Raw genomic sequence first — 23,840 nt, 5'->3', positions numbered from 1 at the left:
TATTTTTCTCTCTCATCTTTGTTTCAAAATGGCAGAAGGAGATTTTTAAGAAACTATAATGAAATGAGTCAATCTACAAAGTAAGAAACAGAAAGGAACAGTATTTTGACTGCAACCCACTCAGACCAGCAGGCCCAAAAAGCCTTTGTTGCCAGAGGGCAGCTGGTGTCTGAGTGTACAAAACCCTTTTTATTTCGAGTCACATTAAATCCTGGGGCATAAAACCAGGGGCAGACAGCAGAGCTTCTAGTTCCACAAGGCAAGACTATCTGGATCATAACTAAACGCAAATGCCAACTGATCTTCCTACCTAAATGAAAAATAATTAGAAAATACGTCTGAAAGTATTTTTAAAACTATTATTTAGGCTGAGAGAGAGAGAAGTACGAGAGATTCTGACTTGATGTGTAGCTGATAAAAGAAGGTACAAATTATACAACTTGCTCTCCAGGAAGAATTCTCTTATATTTTAATATCTGTAGGGGAAATTAGCATAATCAGAAAAAAATAAAGGGGCTTCATTTCCTTTTCACATATTCAGTATAGTATCCTAATAGCTGCAAATCAAATACATTATAAAAGTACTAGTAATTAGATTTATATGAAGTACATCTGTTATCCAATTGTATCATGAGAATTGGATGATATGACACATTTAAAACATATAATACAATATCAGACATTATACGAGGTATGATTTTAATAATCATTTATTATAATCATGACCCAAACCACCTGCAAACTAATGATTATCCTAAACACTAATTTCACCTCTCTAAAGACACAGTAAAATAAATGTTGATATCTATGTTCAAGAAACTAACATAATCTAACAACCATTTTTCTTTTTGGTCTCTATTGACATTCTCAGGAATTTAAAATTCTAATTAAATCCCTTTCCTCATTCTGATGTAAATGGAACCAAAATAATAAAAAGAGCAAATGTGCTCAGAAAATATTATTACTTACATTTTAGCTTCAAATATTTTGCTCAACAGCCTCATGGCTTTGCTCTTAGCTCCTTCCCATTCCCACCCCCACAACCCTTTCAGCCCACACTGTCCCAGGATCGATAATCTCTGAAAACATAGCACATTTCTGAATCTATTGTTTTCTTGATGATTCTTTTATAGATCTTTAATATACCACTTATCCCCAACATGTATGCTAAATGGCAATTTATTAAATACATATTTATTGAGGAAATTTTATATATATATATATATATATATATATATATATACACACATACAAGGCACATATCCTGACCTCATATCTGTGATTAACCCTTATACACAAAAATTCTGAAAAAAATTATAATTGGTTCTCTTTCAATTCATATTTCTAGAAATACTCACAAAAGTTTCTTAAAATACTTTTAAAAAATTTATCAGAGCATGACAATTCCTACTTAAGTCCTATGCTCTTGTAAGGTGAGTTTTCGAAATATTAAATGAGGTAATTTTCATTTGATTCCTACATTGAATGGATCTAGAAAAATTGTGTTTCACGGTTTGTACATGAAAGAAAAAATAGGTTTCATTAGCAACTTATAAAATACTTATTAACTATACATTTATTCATATTTCAAAAATAGAAATATCTGAACTGAATCTGCAGCCAATTTAGCCAATTAAATCATATCTATACATACTCCCTACCCCTCCCTCCCTCTATCACCCCCCACACACACCACAGAAAGAGAGAGAAGAATGAGCTGCATAAACAGCACATTTGTAATTTTCTTAGAATCAGTTGCGCCCTTTAGCTCAGCTGCCAACTTGTGCTCACCTGCAGCCATAACTTGTTATGCACAGCATCTCTCCCTGTAGCGATACACTGAAACGTCGCATTCTGGCCTGCATTGACCTCCACGTCCCCCAGGCGGAGGAAATGAGGAGATTTATCTGTGAAGGCAAGAGAAAAATCATTGCTTTCACATGAAGAAAACATGCCATGCTACTTTTTCCCAATAGAATAAGGTTGTTAATACTTTTTCACCTTTGGCCAAGACTACTGTCCTATGGAATAAAATGGAGTTTTCTTTGCACGGAAAGGCACCATTTCCTTTCTCACTCTCACAGTTCTTTTTCTCAGTAGCTCTATTACTTATTGCTCCATAATTGCTGGAGCACTGTTCTATACAGAGTGAGCACTCAACAATTATGCTGAAGAACTGCCATAGCAAGGTACATATGGGTAATAATAAAACAGTTACAAGTCAAAGCAAGCAGAAGAGATCAAATAGGCACAAAACAAAGCATAATGGAAAAATATAATGAAAACACATAATGACATCTAAAATACTGACACATCCACGGCTATTAAACTAGGAAGCTACATTTTAAGCAGTTAAATCTTTTTTTTTTTATTTCAATAGCTACAATCCTCTAGTACTTCAAAGAACAAGGGGATACGTGTGTTTCTCTCAAGTAAGAGTATCAGCTTAACTACTGCTAAATCCACGTCACATTCCTTCATAGTAAATTCTAAGAAAGTTACCCAAAAGAAATAGACCCACAAAAAGCGATGACTGCAGTCAACATGTCCTATACCTGAGTATACTATGACTGCCATACAAGTGTTCTCTATAATGACATTTTAAAATTGAAACTTATTCACATTTTCAAGTGAAAGGAAATGCGCAGAAGAAAAGCTAAGCCTCAGTGGGTAAAAGAAAGCTCGTGGAGGACCACATCACAATGAAACTGCTGTTGTGCTCAATTTAGATTTTGGTTTTGTTTTTTTTTACTCATGAAAGCTTTTTTTAACATCTCTCTTTCAAGAAATGTAAATGGAGAGTAGATGGAAACGTCATTCTCATATACTAATAGATTGAAAGAATTTAGTAAGCCAACTTGGTCTCCAAGTAAGATAATATTGTTCTTTTTCTTAGAATATGCCACATAGAATAAGTAATTTGACCCTTGTTGGTTACATCTTTCTCCAGTGCCTCATCTCAGTAAGCACTTGGGGAAAAGGATGCTTCAAGCAGAACATAGGCTAGAACAGTGGTTCTCAAATTCTGAACTCCAGACCAGGGGCATCAGCATCACTTGGGAACTTATTAGAAATGTGCATTTTCAGGCCCCACCCAGACCTACTATTAGGTCAGAACAGGAGGGGCTCCAAGCATTCTCAGATTTGCCATACTCCACAGGGGACTCTGATGCAAACTAGGGTTTTACTACCATCCGCCATGAGCACAAGCCTTGTCTCCTGGGTGGTGCCCCCCGGGCTTGCTGCTTATGATGTGTTAGAAAATTTCTACCAGGAGTACTGAACAGATCGTCTAGAAATCATAGGCCTTATAAAATGCTGCTCTTGGGAAATATTGGTAAAGTTTGCATGTATGCCAGCTGTTTTATGCCTAACTCTACTGAATGCATGCAATAATTGTCTTTCAGGAAATGTGGTATAAACACAAATTTAGTTACACCATCTGAGGACCAACCAATGTGCATCTAACATAACAAAACTATGTATTAATAAAGTGAGTTTCCTGTTATGTTTGCTTCGTATCGCTTTGCTGTTTAATATGGGTTAACCAGATATTTATTATGACATAAAAATATTAGTTCTAAATTTAGAATAAAGTGAACTAATTCATTCTCTTCATTCCCGTTTTTAATTAGTTAGGCTTTTTATTTTCCTTTCAGTTGAACTCTGATTTGTTATTCTTCTTTGCTTCCTGAGAAAATTTAGTAATACCAAAAGATAGAACAAGTCCTACCTACATTTTAATTTATATATGTATTGTGTTCTCACTAATTAAATAATGAAAATAATCATTTAATATGTGTACAATTACAAGCCTAAAAACTATTTGAGTCAAAAACTCTAGAAATACTTCAGTGTTCTTCTAAAACTAAACAGTAGGCTAGGAGTAACAACAACAAAAGAGACAGCGCTGACCAAGTGATAAACATTCAACAGTCACTGCCAATGTAAGACAAGTTTGAAAGGACAAAGTAAAATAAAATTCTTAATCACAACCTACCACAAGGATAACTCAATACTTGGATGTCATCAATGGCAATATAACCACTTCTCCCTCCTGAGACCTCGGCTTCAAATATTACCTGTCAGGAAGAAATAGAAAACATTTACAGCAATCATTTATAAGGAGTTTTCAAAGCAGAAAAAGAATAGCAATAAAATGCTTAAAATTTTTTAATTTGATTCTTGTCCTAGAAGAATTAAAAATTTATATTATACTGTAGAGTAATTTCCTAAATCTTGTACAGGTAAACAAAATAATGTTTTTGAAGGACAATTAAATCACTGAGATCAAGCAGTTCTCACTACATTTTTTAAGTAACTACAAGCAGCTCTCACTACATTTTTTAAGTAATTGCTAGATTTCCTGAATGGGCAACCTATAGGCAGAAGGAATAGGCAGATAGAGCAAATCTCATATCCCTAAAATTTTTTATTGATTTTCTCTATTGTTATTATTTTTTTCACATACTTTGAGCACCTGCAATATACCAAGCAGTTAGCTAACCAGTGAAGATATCAAATGATCAAAGCTTTCAAAATGGTGGAGTTTTTCAAAACAGAGGTCATCAGATAGATGAGTGGTATAATAGGCAAAAGGAATAATACACATTAGGATAGAATAGAGTGGTGTGTTTGGGGAACTAAATGAATGTAATTTGTATGGTAACAAAGGCTCATAAAGGAAAAGATGACATTAGAGAGGTAGGGATGGAAGGTAGAACTTGAATATCATGGAAGTGATGTCAGGAGTAAATCCTATAATAGTTCCACATTAATACATATATATTAAACAAACAGAAAAAGTTCTGATGTTCAAAATAAGCTCATATTGTAGAGTTTTGCTGCTAAGAGTCAATAGCAGGACTTCACATAGCCTTTCTTTTAACGTGTGCTATGACTTTTCAAGAGAAAACAGATTTAGCATGTCACATTTCAACATTTTAATTGACTATGGTCTCCTTTATTTGTGGAGATACATAAATTATTTGTTGGAGTATTTTGTGAAACATTTTAAGAAATGTAATGGAAATTTATGTTTATAGTGAGAAATATAATCAAGTTGGTCTATTAGAATGGTATGTCGCTATAAGATGAGGAATGGCCTAAAAGAAGACTGGAAATATGCAGCTAGGTAATATGCTAGTAGCAGTGGAAACAGGAAAATGAAAAAAACAAATAAAAAAATAAAAAAGAAAGAGGTAAAAACTAATACTAAGGAAATAAAATAGAACTTATTGACTCATTAATTTGAGTGAAATATAGGACAATTCTGATTCCTGGCTTGGGCCACTAGATGGATGATGCTATCAGCATCCCTAGCCAGGATTAGTGATAAAGAAAAAGGTACAAACTTGAGGGAGAGGATAACTAAGTACATTTCAGACATTGAAAATTTGATTTGCCCAGGGTACATATAGAGTTAATGCTTAAGAGATAAATAGACAGATATATCACAAAGAGAGATGAGAAAACCACAGAAATGAAAGGCAAGAAGACAGCGTGCAGAAGTAAAGCCAACAAAGTGTGATTCACACACAACAGTCAAGGATGGAAAAGAAGTTATCAGGAGGTTTCAAGCAAGTCAACACGCCCACCAAAAGCATTAGAAAAGGCCAGATCCATTACAATAACCATAATTTTAAAAGATCAGATATTTGTATAAACAATGGCATCTCTACGAACACAAATTTTAGGAAGAAAGTCTCTCCAGTGATCCTATGATCTCCAGCCATGTCTCCTTTCCCATGAGAATATTTGTCAATTCTGGGATTAGGCTGTGGTTCTAGCTCAGCACAGACATAGGGCCTCCGATAGGAAAACAAAGACAGTGAAGCTTGCGGCAGTTGTGCAAAAACAGAACAAACTGGAAATTTGGGAGTTTGGTTTAAAAAAGAAAAAGAATGTATGATGTGGTTAAAAAAAAAAAAGAAATACAGGAAAGAGATCAAGAAAAAAACTGGAATTAAAAAGTGTCAAATGGCATTAACCATTAGGAGTCCTCTGGTAACTTTCTGACAACTTTACGATATTAGAGAGGCAGAAGGTTTATTGACGGATGATAATTAACATTTATGGAGCACTTACTATATACATGAGACTCGTAAACCAGCATGCATTTTCACGTGTCTGTTGTGTCTCTTTCTCTTTCTCTCTCTCTCTTTCCTTCCATGCCTCCCTCCCACCTTCCACTAACTGCCCTCAACACACAGGCTCATTTAATCCTCACTATAATCATATATGATAGGTATGATTTTTATCCACAATTTAAAAGAAAATTAAGTAACTGGCTCAAAGTCTAACAGCTAACAAGCAGTGGAGCCAGGAAGGGGCCCGAGCCAACCTGCCTCTAGTTTCTTTTCTTCCATGAACTTCACTACACTGCCTCTCAAGATAAAGAAGAAAACAGAGGTAAATAGGGTCAAATATATGGTGATGGAAGGAGAACTGACTATAGGTGGAAAACACACAATGTGATATATAGATGATGTGTTACAGAATTGTACACATGAAATCTATGTAACTCTACTAACAATTGTCACCCCAATAAACTTTAATTTAAAAAAGAAAAAAAAAAGAAGCAGCAAACACAGTGAAATCATTTCCTTTAAATGGGTTTTAAATTTCCTTTAAAAGTCTGAAATGTTAAATACAAAAAAAATTAACATAATTTTCAAACACACGAATTATACACTATAGTAACTAAACAGCAGTATCATCAGCATCCCCCCTTCTCATCCTCATAAGATGCTTCTATAACCCCACCCCCCTACTCCACCATGAACATCAATGATGCTAGGACACAGTAGGCAGGGGGATCACTCATCTCCCATCCATTCACTCCCATCATAAACTTTCTCCCATGTTCCTTTTTTCTACTTCAAAGTTGTCCTTTACGACTACTGATTTCAATGGGACAAGTTGAAGCTGAGAAGCAATAGAGCGAGGTCTTTGTGGGAAGAGAAACGCTTCACAATGAAAGGATAGCTAACCTATGAACACAGAAATATATATGTATGTGTGTGCATATGCATATGATTTAATTTAATATAATTGTAATTGATAGGAAAACAATTGTCATATCACTTTCTAAATATTGGAACAAAGCCTTAGCAAGACACAGGGCAGAATCAGACTTTAAACGATGTGTAACTTGAAGTAGTTGTGGTAGAGGCCACTTTCTTGGGGGTGAGGAAAACTTGTATTTGACTCCTAACTCTCCTGTTTACAAATTCTTGAATAAATCAAATAACCTTTTAGAGCCAAGTTCCAACTCCATAATAAAGATATAATGCAACTTTCGTTCTAATATTTTATGAGGATTAAATAGTACCATATATAAAAGTGCTATATAAACCAAAAGGTAAGATTATAAACATTGTTAATATGTGAGATTTGTGTAAGTGTATCCCAGGAAAATATGTTTTATTTGCTTGAATGTGGTTCAAGGAACGGGAAGGAACAGAAAGAAAAAGTGAGAGAAACCCGGTATTGGGGGGATGGAGGGATACATTTTTATGACTAGACCACACATCTGTATAATTAATCATTGTTAGTTATTTCAGTTTTGTTGTAGTCAGCATTTAAGTTATTTTCATTTCTAGGCGTATCTTAGTTTTACCTTCTTGGAATTATTTAACTGCCTTTGCTCGGCATAGGTGATGAGTTTAAACATGATTACTACTCCTTTGAGAAAAAGTTTATTTGTTCATTTAAATTGAGCTTTATTCTGGACAATATATTTTGGCCTTGATTTAAAAGAATTGGTCTTTATTAAAGAAAAAAAAAAAAGTTTCTCTTTTTCAGTGACCTCATTTTCCCTGCTAAGTATTGTCTTTGGCTCATTAACGAGAGCGAAAGGAAATTTCTAAGATCAGATTCCTTTACTGCTAAGGATCTAATCAGTTTTATCACTTCAGCAGAGCCCTCACCTTGTAAGGCTCTTCTGTCCACTCAGGGGAAACAAATCTCAACAGCTTAATTAGACAAAGCTTGCTTGGACTAATGCTCAGGTCAGATCTAATGCTTGGTGTCAAGTAGTCAACCAGGGCTTCCCAGAAGAAGAGCGAGATGGAAGCCATACCAGATGCCAACTTTAACCCATCCAGGAGGCCAGCCTGGGAACAGAATAAATGGACTTTGCTTTTCATGCTGTTTTCACTCCACTTCATTACCTGAAATACTGAAGGTAATGATTCTAATCAAATTTTTGCTACTCTAGCAACATTCTTGGATTATTAACTAAATAAGTGAAATAAAGATAAATTAAATTGGATGCGGGAGGCAAACCCTAAAGAACAAATACAACGTTATCCTTTGGTAAACTGAATTAATGCAGAGGAAGTCCGTCGTATAATGGAAAGTGAACCCAAAATCAAGAAGCCTAGGATCTAGCTGTTGGTCAGTTATCACAGGTAACCCAAGGAATGTATTTAGCTGTGTCTTTGTAGCCTCATCTGGGCAATATTGGCTTTGCCTGCAGGTTTTTGTGAAGTTTGAATGGTATATGTAAAATGATTAAATTATATATGAAACACCACATAGTCCAAGACATTATGGATATGAGTAAAATCTTGAAAAACTTTGCAATCCTTCTGTTTTTTTTTCAATATATCATAATGTCTAAACTAGCATTGGCTCCCAAGTATAGGCTCCAAAGTCAGATATAGACTTAGTTAACATTCTTTAAGTGTATCTTTAACTTATAGAAAAACATATGTAAAGTTACATACGTCACTACAAAAACATATGTAAAATTACATATGTAAAATCAAAACCTCAGTTTCTTTTTCTATAATAAGAAACTTTTAGTGTCCACCTCGGGGCTTAAGAGAGGATTAAATGGGATAATGCACATGAACCAGTTAGCACAGCTCCTGGCACACAGTTAGTGCTCTGTGTTAGGAACCACTGCCATCCTAGGAAGAAAACATTCATAAAGGACAATATAGAAAAATAAAATGTCTTCCCATTCCTTCTCTCTCATCAAAAACATAACCTCCATTTCCAATTTGCAAAAATAATAATAATAAACTGATACTTTATTCCCATAAACCTCCTTAAATTTGTGTTTTTGTGATTTGAATTTTTAAACATTGAGCACGGCTAATGTCAAGTTCTAACTGAATTATATGTTTGCCTTCAAAGAATAAATGTACAAAAGTCAAAACCTATTTCTAAATATCCAGGTCCAAATTCTGATAATGAATAAAAGAGTCATCTGTAACACAAACAAAGATGCCTAAGGGTGCAGGTCCTTCCATACCAATTGCTGCTACACCACATGCATCTCCGCCTCTCGTTATAATGAGGCCTCAAAGTCAGCGGCTGTGGTTGACTCAACTTTGTGTCCTTGAAAGCTTAATCATAGTACCTGGCATATAGGAGACATTCAACAGATGGTAGCTGAACAACAAATTACACACACACACACACACACACACACACACACACACACACACTGCATAATACATATGAACAAAAGTATGTCAACATCATTAAATATAATTGATTTCTGTCTCTCTCATGTAAACTTTAAGCATTGAATTCTCAAGGATCCATCCTAGGTCACCTTCTCTCTCTTTGCCATTCATTCTCCCCGGATATAAAAAAGGAAGGTGAACCTGCAAAAGGACAGAGGGGATTGCGGGGGGAGAGGGGAAAGTATGTAGAGATATAAAAGGGAAATGGATGTGTCACAAAAGCCAATAAAGTGGAAAAGAGGTCAGCACCAAATGCTGACCAAACACCAAGCTAGAAAAAAAGAGATTAAAAATACCCCCTTATACATCTTATACCTGGAAGTTTGTATTCTTTGACTAACATCTCCCCCATTTTCCAAAACTCCAGACCCTGGTAATGCCAACCACCACTCTAGTCTGTTTTCTTTGTGTTCAGCTTTTTGAGATTCCGCATATAAGTGATGTCACAACAAAGAATACAAATTTCCAGTTATAAGATAAGTTCTGGGGATCTAATGGGCAGCATGTTATTATATTTAACAACACTGTATTACATACTTGAAAGTTGCTAAGAGAATATATTTTAAATGTTCTCACCACAGAAAAAGAAATGGTAATTAAGTGACTATGGTGGTAACCATTCTGCAATACATACTCGTAAGTGTATGTATCACATCAACATATTATACACCGTAAAATTACACCACATTATATGTTAATTATATCTCAATAAGCTAGGGGAAAAAATACTCCTATGTGCCACTGTGATTAAGAATAAGCAAAGGAAGAGCCATCTGTATGAAGTAACAGACGTGGAAACCATATTGGACAATGATGATAAAGAGAACAGAGTGTAAAACAAGCGTAAAAACTACAGGAAGTTTGCCTGAATTGGTGGAGACAGTTAACCAAGGACGGAAGATATATGATCAAGGGAAGTGTTCAAATTTTTGTTGCTACTATTTTTAAAATGGGAAAGGCTTAGATGTTTAGAGGTTGAAGATGATCCAATTTGATAGGGGATCTTTGAGTATAATGAGAGAGAACTGCTAACTGTCAGTGTGGCCCAGGACACCACAGGATCCAAATCATAGCTCACAGGAGGGGTTCTACACTTACTATAACACAAGGAAAGAAGGAGCGGATGGATGAAGATATGAATCAATTTGTAGAATTGGTAGGTAATGGAGTTTCTGCCATGGGGCCTCAATTTTCTCAGCTATAAGGGAGGCTCGTGAAAAGGAGGTGTAGTTGGAGTTTGGGAAAAGTCACATACAGTGTAATAAAGAGAATGAGAATGGAAATTGAACAGAAAAATGCGATAGGACATCCAGGAGTACTGGGACATCATCTGAAGTTGGAGACCGTGAATTTCTAGTGATCCCAATCTATCATGAGGCATGTTTTGTTTTTTGTTTTTTACATACTATAATTTGCTTGGTTTTAAGCTCATGAAAAGTAGACAGAAAAAAATGCAAGCAAGGATTTTATAGAAAGAGCAAATGTAACAAAAAGGATTGTGATGCAATCAATTTGATATGATAAGCAAGTTGATGAATTGGCAAAAGACTAATGGTTTGATGAACTGGTGCTGTCCCGCACCTGCCCCGGCCCCCCATGATGTTGATGGATGATCTCAGTAAAATGAATAAAATAGAAGAAGATGAATTTATGTTATGGTCAAACAGTGAGATGCTTACATGCAAAGTTACAACACTCCTGAGATAGTATAAGATCTGCTTAATCAGAGCAACAAGTTAAAATAAGGTAGGTGATTTGGGGAGATGAGGTAAAATAAGGAAGGTGATTTCTGGAAATGAAGCAAAATAAGGAAATTTGTTTGAGGGGATAAGGAGGTGAAAGATCTAACAAGGGACTTTCCACAAATATACTGACGTCATCAGGATGGTGGTAGGCCATAGGAATGGACGGAGCAGTTCTGACACCAGCACTAACATTTATGATGAATAGAAGAGAATGCCTTGGGCTCCAGCAGAAGGCAATAGTAGGCATGGTGGCATGTTGAAAGGAAATAAACTCTAAGTAGTGGATGTACTTGCTATCCACTGAACTGATCCTAAGTCACGTGAGAATCCATATCTTCTCTTTTTAAAGACTGGTAAGAAATAGCCTCAGATGTGAGTTATAAACAGAGCATGATTATAATTAGAGTTAATTGTATAAATACATTTTCAAAGTTTATCCCCCTCCACAAACATATAAGCTCTTTGAGGGCAGTGACTGGTTTTACTCCACATAGGCTCAAAGACCCACAAGAATCCTGTTTAAAGATGGGACTGGAAAGAGTTCCAATATACTACAGAAAACAACTATGGAATATCAGTGGATTCTAGTTAATAGTTTTGCCTTAAGGGAAAAAGTGCTTAGTTAATTTTCACCTAACTTATAAAATGTTGTTGATATAATAAAATAGCTATCCCTTGAGAAAGTTCCACATAATTTTCCCAAGCTAATTTAGAAATCATGAAAACATAATGAGTTCCCTTGAATAGTTAACGATGTAAGGGATAAACTTCTCCTTAGAGCCCCAGAAGATCTGGTACTGAGGAAGTCAAATATCTACGTGGAAACTTCAACATCTAGAATCTAGTTTCTTTTCAAATGTGAAAATATTCTATTTCTGTTTATACTTAAAATTAATATACACATAACTGACAGATGTTACGAAAGTCCAGTGCACAACTGTCAGCCACTGTCACCCACTGTAGCTCCTCTCACCGGCACTGTCAATCTGGAATTCTGCTTTCTCAATAAGGATTCCCCGAGACGGTTAGAGAAAAGGAGCTTCTCCCTGTCAGACTTCTGCATGGCAGGGTGGCTTGCCTACTGACTCATGTAATAGTTGATTTCTAAGAGTCTAACATGTGAAAATGCCTTTAGTAAAGGCTGGATCGGTGGGGGGTGGGGCATGGTCTTGGAAATGAATGCATTCTTTGCAGTCCGTGCCTACTGGCTGCTTACTTGTTTATTTTGTTCCTGAAGGAGGTAAATACCTGCAACTGCAAAGGGAACATAGGTAAAATATGTAAGCAAGGGAAATACTGGTTCATTCTTTGGCTATAAAAAGCTGCTTGCAAGAGTAATTAGGGGATTCTAATTATATGCCAACTATATATGGAAGGCAGTTAAGACATGTAATAAAGCCCAAATTGATTCTTCATCTAAAACCCTTTCATAATTCAGATTTTAGCTATCCTTAACACCTCCCATACTTACAGGGACATAAGAATTCAAAATCAGTTATTTTCCTTACTATGTCTTAACATTAAATATAGCCAGTTTCTTAGAACTAGTCCTGTGAAGACTTAACCTTATGAGTTTGCAGTCTGCTGAGAATAATTGGGGTTCTAGGAATTGTGAAATCCCACCCTGTTACCTGACTATATCCAAGCTTTCTATAGAGCGAAAAGGTCTGCCATTCAACAGACACTGCTGTTGAGCAGTTTTCTTTCCTACACACACACAGTGCCATCTATCTATCCACACACACTTATAATAACATAGCAGTGACTTCAGTTGATTTTCAAATGCAAATTCTATGTAGAGTGTAGCCACGTATTCCTGAATGAAATGTCAATGTTACAAAAATATCCTGAGGTTTAGCATTGCCGATTGCCTCAGTGATGAGAGGAACTGCCACATTATCTAACACAGATGACAATATTAGGTATAACAAGACTGCACTTGCATGAAAAACAACTACAACATCCGTCCAACTTGAAGCCTTTACAGGGTGATACTGTGTTTGCCTGATAAACGACAGAACATCAGTCAAAGCACAGGGCAGTGTCCAGGAAAACAGCAAAACTGCAGGGCCATACATCAAACGGAGAAAATAAAACCTAAGAGATTTCACACAAGAGTATACTGTACAAAAGAACAGTCCCAAGAAGACATTTCTCCAAAGTTTTCACACCAAAATGAATATGCAAGCATAGTACATTCCTATGCTTCAAATTAGCCCACGGAGTTGACTATCCCTAATGTAATCACCAAAAATATCTAGAAGATCTAAATAAAGGAACTAAGAATAATCACTTTTAGAGCTTATGCTAAAATGTTTAAGGTCATAAAAATAGTCTATTAGTTATTTAAATTAACTTTCATTCCTGAAATCTTGCATTTGCAAAAATACTGTCAATGGTCTTTTTAATTTGAGCAGCTATTGATTTAGATTAACATGTATAAAAGCACATGACTCCACAACGTGACTAAGAGAGACTCAAACTTTTCATCTCTGACATTCACAAAATAAATGCAAAAGGAGATCTTATTTTCTTTGCATGTTCTCTATTATCTTTAGATTCCTTTGTTCAGGGATGCATATACTGCTTTCTCAAAAATGTTTAGATATAAATACTTTATGATAACAGAGATATACACAAATGCACGCATGCGTGAGTGCACACACATACAGCCAGTGTCAGGCGAGCCTCAACGCTAAGTCACAGACGTCTACTCAAATCTCTGTGCTGGGATCGTGAGAATTAAACAAGGTTATACACAAGTTAGGAGTTTCCCCATAAATGTCAACCTCTTCCTCCCTTTCCTGTCCTTCTTCAGGGACTGATTCCTCATAGGGAGTGCCTTAAGAACCCAGCCTGTGAGGAATAAAGCAAGAAGCCAGCTTCAGGTGGCAGTGATGCTGGAGACCAAGAGGAAACACCTCTCAGCTCTTCATACTACAACAAACTGGGCACCACACACTCACCACTTTCCCCGTTCCTAATCTCTAATGCAACAAAATGATCTGAACAATCTGACACCCACATCATTAAAATACCGTTATATGATTCCTTTTTCATTTCAATTCAATACCTAGTATGTGAAGCTGGCTGAGACTAGAGACCACAGAATAACGTGCCCAAATCCTTTTAGAGACATCCCCCATTCTGAGATAGGCAGACACACAGAGCAGAAGACGGTATTCTAAATGCTTTTAAAAAGGTATGCATGCAGAAATAAATTTAAACAGGACCCACTATTATGGCACAGACTAATTTAGGTTAGAGTATGAATTTAGTTAGCCAAAGAGAGGAAAAATCAAAAAGGCAATTGGAAGAGGGAAATGAAACAAAAGTTAACTGAAATAATCATGATCTAAAAATGCCATTCAAAACATTTTTTTTTTTCATCTTGTGGGTCTGCCCTTAGATACATAAGCAAGCACTTACACCATAAAGGGTTTGGTATGAAACTGAAAGTGGAGAAGCAAAGGGTAGCGAATTCATCAGCAAAATGTCATTTCTGTATCTTTACTATCATAGCTCCACCATCTGGGTTATATTTTATAGTTAGCTGTCTGAGCCAAAAATAAAAGATGACTGGTTAAGGTTGCTATTTCTATCAACATGACACTGAATTACAGTACTATTTTTCCTCACTTCTAGAGATGTGTCATTTATCTTCCTACAATCCACAGGCAGAACCTTTTAAATTTTAGCACTAACAGAGAGCAGAAGTAGATCACTTGCACAACTATATCTGAAAAACTGCTTTCAAACTAACACAGTAAGTCTGCTCCTCACCAAAGTTAAATGAGTCTCAAGAGCTTCAATTTATGATCCTGGAGCTCAATTAAGAAAATTGAAATTAGTAGTACAACCTATATGTACCATCACACAGAATATCTACTATGAAATCTGTTGATAGTATGTACTTATATTACAGAGAAAAGAGAGCTGTAAGTCAACCAGGTGATTAATTGCTACTGAACAGGTTGTATAACCAGATTAATCTACGTTAAGGTAAAGTTCCACTGGCCATTAAACTCGAGCTTTCATACCCCACATGCAAACATATTAATCAATAATAGGTTAGGGTTAAGGATAGGGTTAGGATTAGAGTGGGGAGAGATTTTTACTCAACGTTAATTAGAATAACCAGTTTGTGTACTCACAGTTGAATTTAGTGTGTGTGGGGGGGACCTCCATAAACTATTTTTTCCCTATTTTATTTTACAAGTAAATGGGCACGTACAATGATACCTTCAGCTATAAAGATTGAATAGTACAAATACAACTAGCTATTATTATATAATTTAAGATGTTAGTACTTATAGCTAGTAAAAAGTATGGTGAAAATTCAGAAGTATTTACACGGGGAGCTACTGAACAATACATTTCAGTCAGCTTCCACAGAAGAAAATATGGAGGCATTTAGAAAATATCCTAGCAGTACAATAGTGTTAGACAACCTAGCACTGCTAAAAAATGGGTGTAGATGCATAAATATGCACACACATATTTGCCTTGACTTATTTTTTCTATGAAAAAAATCTGTTTAATATCAATAAACTAAAAGCCTACATTTAATTCATTGCAGAATATCAACTCAAATATTTGGTGATATATTTAATAAAAGAAGCATGTGTCACAAATCAGCAAAAGACAGTCTTACTTTAAGACACTTCTTTGCTAAAATTTTAAGAAAAATATTTGGTATCTGGAATATTCAGAGGTCTGAAGTTAGCTAGAACTGAGGTCTGAAACCTTGGTTATCAAAGAAGGAAAATTATGTCTTTTTCCATATTATAAAGTCAACATTATTTTAGAAAAATACCCATAACCCCTCTGGGTGTCTGGCAATCAATAAAAATGGGTTATTTGAGGCAGATAATTTAAAAACTACAATAATAATGAGAAATAAACCTTGGAATTCTGTATAATTACAAAAGCCTAAAACTAAATTAAAAAATGATTGATTCATAAACCATTTTTTGTTACCCAGACGATACAAAAGGAATAGAATAAAATTGGTCTTTAAAGGTAGATGGGGAAAGAGAAACTCTATCTTCACTGAGACAAGGGATGGAGAAAGGAGGGAAAGCCATAATTTTATGGTCAGGGTTTAGTTATAGATGAGGGAAAGTGATAAACACTGTCATGACCAAGTGCCTTCTTTACTGAAGAGAGTGAAGAACAGATACTGACCTCAAGTGACTTGAAAGAGCCACTCAAATGAATCCAGAAGTTTATGAAAATCAACGGCCTTTTTCAGAGATTTCAGGAGATAGTTAACCTACTTCAATTTGTACTGCTTCTACACATTGGCATTAAAGTATCAACAAATCACACAGAAGTTGAAGGCTGCAAAACACCTTAGAGAAACCAGGCCAATGGTCTCAACATGTGTTCCTGGCACCAGTAGTATCAGCAATATCTAGGGACTTGTTAGAAATGCAAACACACAGCCCCTCCAGGTGAAAACCACTCATCTAAGCTGATCTACCTTACTTCAGAGGTAAAGAAATGGAACCGGAAATCTTTGTTTTACATCTATAGTTAGTAAAGAAAGCGTTGGTTCTAAGAATCAATCTTCTTGCTTCAGCATCATTTTCTTTGCATGGAAATTAATTCATGACCGGATTCATGGGCTTTCTTTTTCAGGTACTCAGCTAAAAATTTATACATACACGTCTGTATTAAAATGCTAATTTTTGAAAACTTAAACAATTAGCCATTCATTTGTCCATTCAAAAAAATGTATCAAGGCCCTAATATTTGATAGACACTATAGAAGAGATATACCTCATTTTTTATTCCTGTCCTCAAAAGAGTCACAATGTGGCAGAAGAGATGAGGGTGTTAGGGAATAACTGGAGCAGCTATTGGAGATAAAGCAGAGTTAGGCAGAGATGAGAGAGTTCAGAGGAAAGAGAAAATTACTCCACTTGGGGGAAAAGCAAAAGACTTTAGAGAAAGCGACCTCTGAGTGATTCTCTGGCCAAAGGAATAATCCTTCATTCCTCAAGCATGTAGTGAGCACCATGAAACATCTTAGCCACCAGGGGTACAAAGATGGATAAATGACAGAGTCACACCTTCTCAGAGGTAAAGATCTATGACTTACGTAGAGCATTAACTACAAGGGGAAGGGTTGGCAAATTATTTTCTATCTGGAAAAGCAGATGATGATTCACACAGGAAATGATTCCAGAGTGGAGGGTTAACTCATTAGGCAAACAAAGAGGGGAGAAGAAAAGGTATTACAAATCGAACTAGGTCAATTTGCGAAAAAGCAGGACAACGGGAAACTTTTTGTCCTATTGGCAAAAGGAATTTATAGAACTTTCAGGGATAGTTAGAAAGAAGGCAACGGAGAAGATCAGGCCTTGGAGATAGGAGGATAGGACCTATCTTGCAGAGACTTTCATTCCAGAAGCAGTAGTCTGCCCTTTATCCTGAAGGAACTGTAACACCCTTGCACCTGACAATGGACGTTGTGGGATCAACAACCAGACTGAAGGACTGGAATCTCACCATAAGAACTAAACATCTAAAATTGTACCTTAGCATGCTGGGATATCAATCAGCCAGTCAAGAAATATTTATTGCACACTGACTATGTACAATGATATGAGACAATTTTATCCCTACCTTCATATACGTAACTATGGAGAGAGCAGGTATGTATTATTATATCTCCAGGAAAAGTGTGTGTGTGTGTGTTTGTGTTTTGTTCATTTTTTTCTTAAATCCTAAATTTCACTAACAAAGCAACAGTGTTTAAAGTAAATGATATTAAAGAGACTTTAGATAAACTTAATGCAAGACTAAAAATGTCAATCATAGTCTTTAATCTAAGATTTATAACAGTAAGTGAAGCTGGTATAATACGATGCAAACATTTTATTAATTTTACTGTTACTGTGTTAAATCCAGTTTTCATTGAATAGTGCTGAAAAATCATCTTTAATTGTCTCTAATATTGCATACCACCAAAAAAAAAACAAAGTTTATAAACTAATCTAATTCAAAGTTCCAATTCCTCAACAATCAAAGGGTTCTCTGATTTTTAAACAGAAAACTGGTGATAAGCTCATAACTAATCTTGGGAGAAAGAAAAATACCCAGCATATATTTCATTTCGAAATTTATTGGGACCACTGAAAATTATTTAAATATAATATTTTGAGGAGATGCACAGGGAGGAATGTTACAGGAAATAAAATAATTTCCTTTTTATTTAAACTATACTTTTATTCAGTTTTAAAATAATACTAGTTTAGCTGTTTATATAGACAGTTTTGCATTTTTTCTTCTGAAAAAATAAATGAGGTTTTGGGAAATCCCTTAAAATTTATATAATGTTAAATCAAGCAAGGTAATAATTAAAACTTGCATTTAATTATGTTAAAAAGATGAAAATATTTTACACAGTCAATGATACTACAGTTAATTATACATGGCTTAATTGGTTAATGGATTAACTAGGTCTTGATTTTATACTTTCCTTTACTTCTTCCTTAAGTGCCCATGTTAATACTAAAGGTAATTAATTATTCAGAGAAATCCAAGGCAATGGGAAGTAAATGAGATAAACAAAATAAGAATGTTAGCTTCATTATCTATTGAATCTTGTAGTATAGCATATACATTTGTTCGTGACATAACTATTTATTGGCAGCTCACATGCACAAGAGATGAACAACACAGAGACGTTTGGTGACTTCATAAAAACCATTCTAATATGGAAGAAAGACAATAAGCAAACACATAGCATGATGATAAGGTGCTATGGAGGCAAGGAGCTAAAGAACAAAGAGGTAAAGACAGAGTGATCAGGGAAATCTCTGAGAAGGTCAAGTATGAGCATAGACCTGAATGTGAAGATGGAGGGAAATGCCATTCCAAATACTGGAAATAACAAGCACAGAGACTATGAGACAGGAACAATCTTGGAACATTCCCGAAGCATAGGGCAGAGGAAAGGAGGCAGAGACCAGCAGCCAAATTTGTATGGAGTTAGACAGGAGTCCGATCCATGGTAAAGAACTGGACTTTAATCTAAGTGTGTTGGGAAGCCATGGAAAGATTTTGGGTAGACTCCTCAATGTCTGACATGTGGTTTTAAAAGATCAATCCACTGTAAGTAGAGCAGCCTACCAGGGACAAGAAAGGAAATGGGAGAGGTGTTGGGAGGCAGATGTTTAAGGTGAGAGAGGATGGAAACCTAGACTTCAGGACTTCCCCAAAACTTTCGCATTATGAAAAAAATAAAAGCAGAAAACTATGGTATTATCTGTAAGGCATCTTGAAGCAAATGGACAAGGGTGTTCATAGCTCAAATTTTCAGCCTATTTGTTGTCCCAACAAACACATCTCTACATCTCTATATATCTAGATAAGTAGATAGATGATAGATAGATAGATAGATAGATAGATAGATAGATAGATAGATAGATAGATAGATAGATGATAGACACGTAGATGATAGACAGACATAGCAAATGTACAGCATGAATGTAATTTCAATGAAAAAGGTCTTAAACCATATAAACTCAATTAATGGTAGTCACCTTGAGAGAGGGATTAAAATGGAAGGGACAAAATTATATAAAGGAGGAGTTTTACTCTTTACTTTATTGACTTCCATATTTGAATTTTTGTAAGTATTTATCAACGTATGAATTGTCTAATTTAGAAAATCTCTTTTAGGCCTACAGATTATATTATTACTCTCTGAATTACACTTTTGATGACATAGCTTCCTAGGAAATATTTTTTAAGTTCCGTTCTTTGAAAAAGAGATTGGATTTTAATTCCAAATATAGTGAGTGCAACAGGCTTTTGCATAAGAGTGATATGATGTGAATTATGATCTAAATAAGTTTATTGTGACAACTGGGGGGAGAAGTGGTTTGTGGGACAGCAAGAGGCAGAAGCAGAAATAATATGAAGGATATCACTACTGCAGGGGTTCAAGGAAAAGATGATGGCGTTAACCATGCAATGGCCTAGGAAATGGGAAAAACGGACTTACCTTTGCCACCCCCAATAACTAGCATAGCAAGTGACATGTAGTATGCCTTCCACACGCAGTGAGAGCAGAAGGGAGGCCAGCCAATCAAAGGGCCGCAGTGTACTGCTTTTCTAATTTAAGTTGGAGAGGTAAAACATTTTGCTTAGAGATATTTGTATAAAGTCCATTTCTGAAATCAGTTTACTAATTCCCTAAATAACTACGGATATATATAACTGCTATTACCGCTAATAAATTAATCTTGAAAACAAGTAAAAGGGAAAATTATTTTTAAAAACACTTCTTTCTCTGGTCAACTCCAGTATTAAAACAGGCTATCATTGCAGTTTCAAACACATTAGAAGATATTACAAAAAAATATGAAGTCATAATAATTTACTCTGAAGTCACCTAAGAAATACTGCTTCAGTAATTTAACATTTAATGATATAATTCTTCTCTAAATCTGAAATAAAACTAACCTAAATCATAAAACTGATTTGCATTCTCTTAGCTTTTCTATCTGTTATAGGCTGAAGACTCTGATCAGTTTTTTACCCTGAGCTTGGTTAGCAGTAATTTCTTTTTTACCCCACTTGATTTGTCACTCTGTCCAGCTCTGAATTTCATTTTCTATTTTACCTGCACAAATATAAATCCCGTTTGTCATTATTTTTTTTCTATGTATCAAACCAAATATTTCAGAAAAAAACATTCAATTTCTGTTTTAACATGTTAAATGATTCATTATTTTATATCCTGTGGCTCATGTGATTAAATGTAAAAGCAGAAATCACTATTCATAAAGCTTTTTCAATATTTTACATGGATTTGAGATTTGAGGATAATGTTTCTTGAGGAGAATCAAATATTACAAATTACAAATAACAGTTAATTTTCCAAGCTAGTCCTTAAGATGTTTTAGTCCATAATGTAGGTAAAACACTATACTGTATATTTGCAACAGGTTTATTTTTATTATACTTTCTCTATAAGATACATTGTATCACCAACTTTGAATTAGCAAAATGTTTATAATACAATACAATCTAGCCACAAGTCTACAATTATTAAAGGATGACTACTACCTTGTTTCCCAGAAAATAAGACTGGGTCTTATAATTTTTGCTCCAAAAGATGCATTAGAGCTTATGTTCAGGGGATGTCATCTTGAAAAATCATGCTAGGGCTTATTTTCCGGTTAGCTCTTATTCTCAGGGAAACGTGGTATAAGGGGAGCTTCAGAGTCTAGAGCAAAACTGTCCAACAGAACCATGTACCATATGAAAATGTTCTCTAGCCTTCCTATATGGTGGCCCAGCAACAACATATGGGCACTGAGCACTTGAAACGTGGTTCATATGAGTGAAAAACACTTAATTTTATTTACTTTTAATTAAACTTAAATAATCACATCTAACCAGTGGCTACCTCATTGGACAATGGAGCTCGAAAATATGACTTTAACAAAGTAGGAGAATAGCTTTTAGGAGGTATACTAATGATACTGAAATTGAAAGTAAAAAGAAGCAACTGGAGCATCACAGTAAATTTTCATATAAGAGTAATATAAATTCCACAATGTAGGTTCTGCTCTTAAGGAAAGCTTTGAGTTGGACCCTTACCTGGTGGCTGTAATGGTACCAACAAGCAAGAGAGACATGGTTAAATCTAGGATCCAATACCAGGAGCTACCCAGACTGAGAAAAGTCTTTCCATGTGTGCAAATGACAGAAACGATCAAGGGTGCTTTATTTGTAACACTGTATAGTTTGCTATTACAGTTAAATATTACTTTTCTAGTTTGGATTTCATCCCAATTTTTAGATGACAAACTCAGCAGCATGGTGACAGTTGTACTGCAATGTAAAATTGTTGATGAACCAGTTTATGTCCAGTTTCCATATGTTTTCTCCTTAGATTTCAGGTGAGGACAATTTAAGATTAAATTATTGAAATCAAGTAAGTTCATGCAGTGAAAATACATATTATAAACTATACTCTCTTGAAAGGGGATTTTTATCTTAAGGGAATCAGATTGAGAATCTGAGTCTTATGTTAAAATACATAAATTGGTCATCAATATCAATATTTTGCAATGCTAAATTTTGGCCTTTTTGCTTTTAATTGCAAGAGTAAATTCTTTTGAAGAGTGTTACACTCTCCACATACAAAGAGCATGCTAACTTCTCAAGTTAAACAAATTAAAGTGCTTATTTACTTAAGTTATCTTCATAAACGATAAACCCTCAATTATCCTGTTATCCCCTCTGGCTGGATCCCAGGTCATCACTTACTCTGTGACTCTGAGAACATTACATAAGCCTCCCACATCCCTTCTTCATTCTCTGAAAGTCAGGGCTGATTTGAAGGGGTCAGGTGGTAACATGTGAACTGTTCTAACATGGAGTTGGCATTCAATACATTCATTTTCTATCAGAATCCTGCTAAGAAAAGTCATATATTCCGCGAGGGTGTCTACAAACAACAGCTAAGTCCTCCAGTCTGTTGATTAGGAAAAGTTATACTGTCCTACGTAGTTCAGAATCTCTTCAGTCACTCATGTGATCCCCAGGAACAGAATGATGCCTGCTTTGTCTTTATTTCTATTTCTTTATTTCTATTTCTTATACAAAACTATTAATAACCACCTTGAACCCACCCACCTATCCAACACGCATACTCCAGTCAAACTTATGGACAGGATGGCAAAAACGAGATGGAAAAATACAAACAACTGCAATTCACTGAGCACTTATCTGCCAGACAGTGCCTGAGGCAATTTTGAACAATTTGCAGCCTAGACACAATAAATAAATTGTACAAGGAAAGAGATAACAAGTGATTCATCTGGGATTTTATTGTAACTGGATTTGATCCTAAAGCTTGTGCTCTATAAAACTGTGTAACTTGTCCTCCAATATTTAGCTACTACCAATAATTCACAAACCAGCTTCCGAGAAAAGTTTATACTAAGTAATCGACCAAACAACCCACAAGACGCCACAGCTAACAACTCACAAAATCCCCTTGTCTGTGGTGTTGGCACCGTGACTATATACAGTCCTTGAAACACTGAGTACAATGTTCATCTCTAGCTTAAATAGTCTAAAAATAATATACATACACACACACACACACACACACACACACACACACACACAAGAATACACAACACAATGATCAGTAGCAATAAAATAGAAGTTGAAATTGGAGATTTCAGGCGGGGGGGTGGGGAGCAGAGCTGGTAAGTCTGGTAAGAGCTGGAAAAGGCATGAACAAAAGATCTCAGAGAAAAAATCTATTTTCTCTATTATATCAACTTCTTAGGCTAATGGACCATCCTGATTTCCTACTACAGGAAATGTACAGTCAGCTGAAATATATACTGATCCATCATAAAAATACCAGCACCACATTTGAGCACACAAGAAAAATTCTATTATTCCTCTTTCAGCTGAATAGTGGGATAAAATGGAATAGTGGTGGTAGGGAAGACTGGAATGGAAATACTCAGATATTATAAAATAATCAGTATGTCAAAGGAATAGAAACATTTGTCTACCTTTCCCATGCTTATGCCCGAGAGGTGTATGATTATAGTATAATTATTGC

At 35.4% G+C, this 23,840-nt stretch overlaps 1 protein-coding gene across 14 annotated transcripts in view; it reads right to left on the bottom strand.

Moving 5' to 3' along the window:
- Window positions 1-23,840, bottom strand: part of PTPRK (protein tyrosine phosphatase receptor type K) — a 504,015-nt gene that overhangs the window by 235,619 nt on the left and 244,556 nt on the right. For all 14 annotated transcript variants that reach the window (XM_019729449.3, XM_019729452.3, XM_074333559.2 and 11 more), the window contains exons 4-5: window positions 4,001-4,082; window positions 1,792-1,907 (exon numbers count right to left, since the gene is read on the bottom strand). In XM_019729449.3, coding sequence (XP_019585008.1) covers window positions 1,792-1,907; window positions 4,001-4,082 — 198 coding nt within the window. The remainder of the gene's footprint in view (window positions 1-1,791; window positions 1,908-4,000; window positions 4,083-23,840) is intronic.

This window comes from Rhinolophus sinicus, chromosome 2 (assembly GCF_057876585.1).
Source record: "Rhinolophus sinicus isolate RSI-liver-muscle chromosome 2, RSI-T2T, whole genome shotgun sequence".
NCBI lineage: Eukaryota > Metazoa > Chordata > Mammalia > Chiroptera > Rhinolophidae > Rhinolophus > Rhinolophus sinicus.
The sequence above is the reverse complement of the archived record's forward strand: the minus strand, read 5'-3'. Positions and strand labels throughout refer to the sequence as shown.